This window comes from Salvelinus fontinalis, unplaced genomic scaffold (genome assembly GCF_029448725.1).
Source record: "Salvelinus fontinalis isolate EN_2023a unplaced genomic scaffold, ASM2944872v1 scaffold_0186, whole genome shotgun sequence".
Classification (NCBI taxonomy): Eukaryota; Metazoa; Chordata; class Actinopteri; order Salmoniformes; family Salmonidae; genus Salvelinus; species Salvelinus fontinalis.
The window spans coordinates 241,816-249,962 of record NW_026600395.1 but is presented as its reverse complement, the minus strand read 5'-3'; the positions used below and the strand labels follow the sequence as shown (position 1 = coordinate 249,962).

Here is an 8,147-nt window from a genome sequence, read left to right as displayed (position 1 = left end):
TTGTACATCTATATTGATTGGGTAGACAATATTGATCATGTCAGGCAAATAACATCGACCAATGTGTGACGCGCGAGAACAGCTAGAATTTCCACTCAGTCGGACTATCACCACATGCATGCACGCACATGTACACACACACACACACACACACACACACACACACACACACACACACACACACACACACACACACACACACACACACACACACACACACACACACACACACACACACACACACGCACGCAAACTATGATGTGGAGCTGCTAGGAGGGTGGAGTGGTGCCAGGTGCATGGTCTGGCTGGGCCAGCACAGCACTAGGCTTAGAGTGGATTATTATGGACATGCCATCTCCTGTGGCTCTCTATTGTCCGTGTGTGTGGGGGTTTGTGTGAGAGAGAGAGAGTGTGTGTGAGTGAGTGTGACTGTGACTGTGTGTTTGTATATGTGTGTTTGTGTGTGCGTGTGTGAGTGCGTGTGTGTGTGTGTGTGTGTGTGTGTGTGTGTGTGTGTGTGTGTGTGTGTGTGTGTGTGTGTGTGTGTGTGTGTGTTTGTGTGTGATATTGGGGATAGAGCAGCATGCGCCCCTGGTCCTGCTGGGAGATAAGCAGATCTATAGCAAGCCTCTGTACCTCTGTCATCACCTTTAACATTTAACACACATACACATACACGCACACACACATACACGCACTTCCTGTGCTGTTTGGAAAGCGTTTGAGGAGGCCTCTCTATTTATGTCATTGGGCCTCAAACACCAAGCCTGCAGGGGGGCTCCCCTGGTGTGTGTCCAGTCCCACAGGGAAACTCCCGCAGCAGAAAGGTAAAGCCACAGCAGACTGAGGGGGAGGAGCTGAGCAGACAGTGAAAGTCTGGACACCCACATCGCACCACAACATTGTGTTGTTTCAGATGTGTGTCTCCCATAAAACTTCAATTAAACACAGAGTCTCAAATAGTTGCCATCCCTTTTAATAGCCGGGCATCGGCACACATTTCAGCAAATAACACCTGTTTTAAATAGATGCCGTGTCTAAATGAATTGTTTGCGAGTGAACTTCAGTGAGTACCGCAAGATTGCTCAAAGAAGATAAAGAAGAGCCATGGATGAGACAGCAGTGTGGTTTGACATGGTCGGCTCAACTACGATGGATACAAGAGGTGCAACGAGTGAGACAATGGTGCTGAAACGTGAAATCGGGGGTGTATGATAGGCAGGCTAGTCTTTGCATGTCTGATCTGCGATGGATTTGTTATTACAATGAGTATACTGGTCATACTGGTCACAATAACCAGTATGGTAGTCTTTTCAACATTTGTTTGAGCAAGAGCTGTGTGCAAATCCGCACCTTTTTTAAAATGTTCACATAAAATTACATACCCAAATCTAACTGCCTGTAGCTCAGGACCTGAAGCAAGGACATGCATATTCTTGATACCATTTGAAAGGAAACACTTTGAAGTTTGTGGAAATGTGAAATTAATGTAGGAGAATATAACACATTAGATCTGATAAAAGATAATACAAAGAAAAGAAGCATGCATTATTTGTATTTTTTTTGTACAATCATCTTTGAAATGCAAGAGAAAGGCCATAATGTATTATTCCAGTCCAGGCACAATTTACATTTTGGCCAGTAGATGGCATCAGTTTATGTGCAAAGTTTTAGACTGTTCCAATGAACCATTGCATTTCTGTTCAAAATTTTGCATCAAGGCTGCCCAAATGTGCCTAATTGGTTTATTAATAACTTTTCAAGTTCATAACTGTGCACTCTCATCAAACAATGGCATGGTATTATTTCACTGTAATAGCTACTGTAAATTGGACAGTGCAAATGTAAGCTTTCTGCCAATATCAGATATGTCTGTGTCCTGGGAAATGTTCTTGTTACTTACAACCTCATGCTAATCGCGTTAGCCTACGTTAGCTCAACAGTCCCGCAAGGGACCCACCGATCCTGTAGAGGGTAGGGAAATAGAAGCCTGGCTAAAACAGAAGCCTGTCTATAATAAGCACCGGTTGTGTTCAGTGATTGAAGCAAATAAACGCCCAGGCTATAAATGTACGTTTTACAGTATATGAACAAATGTGTTTACATGCTTGCTTGTGTGTGTGTGCGTGCGTGCGTGTGTGTGTGTGGTGGTAGGACGCAGGTGCCATCCGTCTTAGTGTAATCCAGGAAGTGTGTCTCAGCAGGAGAGGAAGTGCTTCAGCGGGGAGCCCCTCCCACTCATGAATATTACATTACCCCCCATAATATACTCACCTGACTTTACCAATTTTAAGTACTGGCAGGCAACAACACAAAGAAATACCTAAAAAACTAAAAGGACCAAGGCACTCTTCAAGTAATTAGTTTAAAATGCCTTTATTTTAGTTATGGCATGTTCAGTAAAACAACAAGTGTAAAACTCTGAAGCGTTTCGGGGTCCTAGTTTTAAACGGTTTGTTCTATTGAACATGCCATAACTAAAAGTCATTTTATTAAAGTAATTCTATGAAGATTGACTTGGTCCTTTTAGTGTTTATGACCATTTTAGCCCTTTACCAAAGAGCACCTTCTACCTACAACATTCTACTGTGGTATTCCAGCAGGACTTCCTCCCTTCATTTTCTACAAACAAATAAAACTTTTATATTTATATATATGTATATATAATATTTACCATGTTGTACTGTTTGGTTGTTGGTTTGATGGCTGCTGCGTTCACACACAACCTTGTCATGTGTTTGCAGGGCGATGACACATCTTAAAGGACTATTCTGCCTCCATCTCTGATAATAAATAAATGCAAACAGTGGGATACCACCTGCTTTGTGTGTGTGTGTGTGTGTGTGTGTGTGTGTGTGTGTGTGTGTGTGTGTGTGTGTGTGTGTGTGTGTGTGTGTGTGTGTGTGTGTGTGTGTGTGTGTGTGTGTGTGTGTGTGTGTGTGTGAGAGAGAGAGAGAGAGCTGTGTGTGTGTGTGTTCTAATGGGAGCTCTAATTAAGACTCTGGGGGTATCTGCTATCTGTCAGCACTGATCGATCGGCTGGCAGAGACTGACAGCTCCTTCTGTGTGTCTGTGTGTCCGTGTGTGTGTGTGTGTGTCCTTGTCTTTCACTTCTGTCGTTGAGCTCTCTGCTCTCTGTGTGTGTTGGTGTTATGTTACTCGTCACTCAACACTGTCACTACCTATGTCAGAGGAGAATTAACACACACACACACACCGTCTCTGTACACAGTGTGCCGGTCCTTTCACCTGACAGCTTACTGGACAAAGGGACATCATTCTCTTTGACAGAGGGACAAGATGTTAGAGTGTTCTGAACACACACACAGACCACGTGGTCAGGCATGGGCGATGTTCTAAACAGTTTAACACCTGGATGTGTGTGTGTGTGTGTGTGTGTGTGTGTGTGTGTGTGTGTGTGTGTGTGTGTGTGTGTGTGTGTGTGTGGTGCGTGCGTGTGCGTGTGCGTGTGTGTGTGTGTGCGCGTATTTGTGAGTGAGTGTGTGTGTGTGTGTGTGTTGAGTGATGGCATCAGTCTGTCAGTGACAGTATGACAGGGGTGTATGTGCATGTGCGCGAGTGATGGCAGTGACAGTATAGACGGTGTGCTGTGAAATGTCACCATGGCGATCGATCATGTTTAGCGAGGGTGGAGGCTGATCTGGTCCTCACGCTTACATGAACCCTCCATCCTCTTCCATCCCTCCTCCTCCATCCCTCCATTTCCCTACTAATTCTTCTCTCCTCCGTGTGAGAGCCCGAAGGGTCCCTAGGGAGAGGAGATCCCCCTTACCTGTCAAGAGGAACCAACCGTCACCACACACACACGCTCAGACACACACGCTCAGACACACACACACGTGTTCAGACACTCAGACACACACACACACTTCATTCCACATATCACACTTATTCAGTGATTTTATTTAATTTATTTAGAAATGTGTGCAGGATCAATTCCTTGCAGTGAATCCTCTGGTTTCCATCATTGTCCTGAAATAACATTAATTCATGGTACCGTGAGTGAAGATGATGATGATGATGATGTTGATGATGATGATGATGATATTGATAATGATGATAGAAACAGCAGACTCAGTCAGTCAGAATAACCAGTCAGTCAGAATAACCAGTCAGTCAGAATAACCAGGCAGTCGGAATAACCAGTCAGTCAGAATAACCAGTCAGTCAGAATAACCAGGCAGTCAGAATAACCAGTCAGTCAGAATAACCAGGCAGTCAGAATAACCAGGTCTACTTCATGATGTCGAAGTGATTAACAAAAACTCGTCAGAGGGAAATAGAAAACAACTTTTTTTTTACTTCTTTTAATTTCTCTTCTTCAAAAAAACAATGCACAACTTGTACCACAATATTTGAAAAAGCTAAAAACACTTCAAAATATTAGTTTTGTATATATATATATATATTTATATATCTATAGAATTTTATTTTTTCCTTCTTTCAAAACGGATGCCTGTGAGTGAGTCTGTGATGTGTAATGGTGGATGGCCGGGTGGGGGGACCACACACACACAGGCGCAGTCTGACACACAAACCAGGCCAGGCTGTCATAACAGCTTCATAAGAGCTTATAACAGCTTATAACACACCATGCATATGCTCCTGTACTCCTACACGGAAACACATAGACAGTAACATTGTCCTCCAATCTCTCACAGCCTCCATATTACAAACATATAAAAAGAGCATGACTGCGGAATGTTTCAACCTCTCCCAGGCCCCTTCCAGTCATCCATCGAGCTCCCTTCTACTCCCAGCCCCCCTTTCCTCCTCTCCTGTTCTCCTCCTCTCTGCCTCTTCGCTCCCTCTCTCGGGGAGCAGGGTGGGTGTGTGTCTGTGCTTGTCACCCTCTGAGGGTGTAAGTGCTGCTTGCGTTCTTTCCTCCAATAATCCTAAAAGTTCATTCTTAAATCTACTACAGCCAGTTCAATTCTGAGAGACTGAGTCATCAATGGTTAGTGCTCAGTACCTCCTCACCAATCTCTCTTTCTCCCGGAGCTACTGACAGACTGACAGTACATGGCCAGTCTTAGTATTACAATAATTTAGAGTTTGAAATGAAACCTTTCCATCTCTAGCTGTTGCTTTAAAAAAAAGATAGCACTAAAGAAATTGCACTTGGACAACAGAGCCAAACAGCAGTCACTTCACTGTGTGTGTTGCGTGTTTTATATAGATCTTCTGTTTTAATGCCTTCTGTTGGAGACTCTGTTGTGTGACTAAGCTCACACACACACACAGACAGATTGCTGGGTCACTCACGCTGTACGTCATCTTGACTGACGATACCTTTTTTAATTTAAATGTCTCCTTCCTCCAATTTCGCAGTTTCCCTGGGACATCATCAGAGCGTCACACAGTTACTCACACAGACTGCATTCCCCTCCCCTAGGACAGACTGCTATGAACTTCAGACTGAACCGAACCAGACTGAAGCAGGCCAAACCAGTCCAGAACAAAGACCTGGGTCTTATTTTCCTCCTTCAGGCATAACCAGACTAAAACAGGACAGAGAAATGTCACTTTCATTTTTTTGTCATCCTTTCAAAACCTCCCATCACACGAGAAAAACGGTCCAGATAGAAAGTGGTAAGCATATGAATAATTGTCTTTATGGCGTGAAAAGCATTTTTTGATTGGTTGTCCTTAATGAGTGAAAAGCAATTTGATTGGCTGTCTCTCAGCGTAGCTCAGCGAGTCTCAGCGCTCCTCTGAGCGAGGCTGCATGGTGCTCTGGGGGGGGGGGTGTGTGTCTTAAACAGGATGTGACACGTATGTGTGGGCATAATCAGCCCAGGCAGCATCAGTAGGGCAGAGTGTCTAGGAACCTGTCAATCAGAGGTGGGGGTGGGACCAGGTCCTCCAGCTTCAGGTAGAAGATCCTCTGCAGACCCTGGGTCCTCTGGGAGCGGAGCTCCGCCCTAACACCCAGCACACGACTTAGAGGGGGCGTGGCCTTGGAGGAGGAGGAGGGGCCAAAGCCCAGGTGGTCTCTAAGGCAACAGACCACCTTGTTCTGCAGCTCCTCAACGCGCTTACTGTCCTTCAGTCCTGGGACCTGCTCTGTGGAGACGGAGGGAAAAAGACGGGTTACACACTAAACAGATACACAAAGAGAGATACAGGACACACATACACACAGTGCTCCTCGACTTGCTCAGAGCGCTACCAGCTCCAAGCACAAACTCCATCTTGTTTTCCATTCAATTCCATCTCATTAGTTCCTGTGGATCTTGTTGTTATTATGTTACCGCAGCCTTAAACCTTAAACAGGCTCTAAACATCCCAGACATACACACCCTGTCTGTCTCTCACTGCAGATCAATACACACACTAACCTAACATACCCCCCCACCCAAGCCCTGTGACCATTTACATATAAACACACACACACACTCAAGAAAGCACTCTCACATAAACACACTCGCCTGCTCTAAGAGGTTGACATCAACACAAGTAGCCAGTGCTCAACAATTAGCAGATTATTCGCTCCTGTGAGCAGCCAAATGAGATTAGACACACACACACTCACTGCCCTTAGCAACCCTACTGGCACCCCGACCAGCCTTAATGTGACACTAACTCATTCTGTAGAGAACAGGGTGTCCAGACAGTCGCACACACACACGTAGTTAGAGTCAGTATGTATCAGAAAGAGTGTGTGTACGTGTGTGTAGAAAGTTGTAATGCTAGCCTCAGTGTGAGACGTCTACTGTCTGTGTTGTTGGACTCTTTTGTGCACTGTGTGTTTGGTGCTGCAGTCACTGCCGAGGTCCTTTTCACCTCTCACTGAGAGACAGCTTTCAGACCTCATGCTCTCTCCCTCACCTCTATACCCTCTCATTCTTCTCTGAATCCATTCTTTCTCTCTCTCTAACTGAGTTCCTGGGGAGGGAGGGATCGATGGCTGTCTTTCTGCAGAGGCCACTCTGCCGCGGTCGATGGTTCTAGCAGCTCTACAGTAGCAGTGTCCTGTGTGCTGTGTGGAGGTGGTAGAGTGCCACTGAGAGCCGTGCGGACACCATTCCAGAGCCGAGCTCCACAGTGACCCGGTCGATCGGGCACAGAGTTAAGTGCTCCCCCAGAGAGGGTAGGAGAGGGTGGTGGACAGGGGTGGGACTGTGTTTGGGGGAAAGGGGTGTAGTAGAATTTGAAATCTCAGCATATTTCTTTTAATTGAACCTTTATTTAACCAGGCAAGTCAGTTAAGAAAAAATTCTTATTTTCAATGACGGCCTAAGAACAGTGGATTAATTGCCTTGTTCAGGGGAAGAACGACAGATTTTTACCTTGTCAGCTCAGGGATTTGATCTAACAACCTTTCGGTTACTAGTCCAACGCTCTAACCACTAGGCTACCTGCTGAGTAACGTGTTAGACAAAAAAAAGTTCAACAAGGGTAAATAAAAGAGTGAGATAAAATGTTTCTCTTTGTTGAATGACCCTCTGCTCTCCCCTGTCTGCTCTCAGCTCTTTACTCACTGTCTGTTGAAATGTGTGGGGGGTAGAGTCAGATAGTGTATTCTCTGTTCTCTGTGCAAGAGGCATTCAGCAGAACACGCACGCACGCACGCACGCACGCACGCACGCACACACACACACACACACACACACACACACACACACACACACACACACACACACACACACACACACACACACACACACACACACACGAAGGAATCAGTGATGCTCCTACGTGGTTCACACTCATGCTCTGATTAAGAGACCAGGTGTCAGACAGGTGCAGCAGGTGCTGCCGGAGATCAGGTGTACCTTCCGGACCGAGGTGTGTTTAAGTGTGTGTGTGCTAATGTGTGTGTTAGGGTGTTTGTGTGTGTTAGGGTGTTTGTGTGTGTACGTGTTTTCTTACATTATCAGGACCCCAATGTCCTAACATTTCACCTGAATGTCCTGACAAGGTAGGAAAACAAGAACTTTTTTGAAAAGTCAGGGATTTTCAGGTCCTGAATTTATCCAAATGCTATTTTAAGCTTAAGGGTTAGGTTTACGGTTTGGGGTTAAGGTTAGGGTTAGGTTAAGGGTTAGGTTAAGGGTTAGGGTTAGGGTAAGGGTTAGGGGCTAGGGAAAATATAATTTTTAATGGCCCAAAAATGGTACACT

General features: G+C 45.3%; 1 protein-coding gene across 3 annotated transcripts in view; it reads right to left on the bottom strand.

The window, feature by feature from the left end:
- Positions 1-4,309: 4,309 nt before the first annotated feature.
- Positions 4,310-8,147, bottom strand: part of LOC129844160 (probable nuclear hormone receptor HR38) — a 36,971-nt gene continuing 33,133 nt past the window's right edge. For all 3 annotated transcript variants that reach the window (XM_055912576.1, XM_055912577.1, XM_055912578.1), the window contains one exon: positions 4,310-6,087. In XM_055912576.1, the coding sequence (XP_055768551.1) occupies positions 5,828-6,087 (260 nt within the window). In that variant the 3' untranslated portion in view covers positions 4,310-5,827. The remainder of the gene's footprint in view (positions 6,088-8,147) is intronic.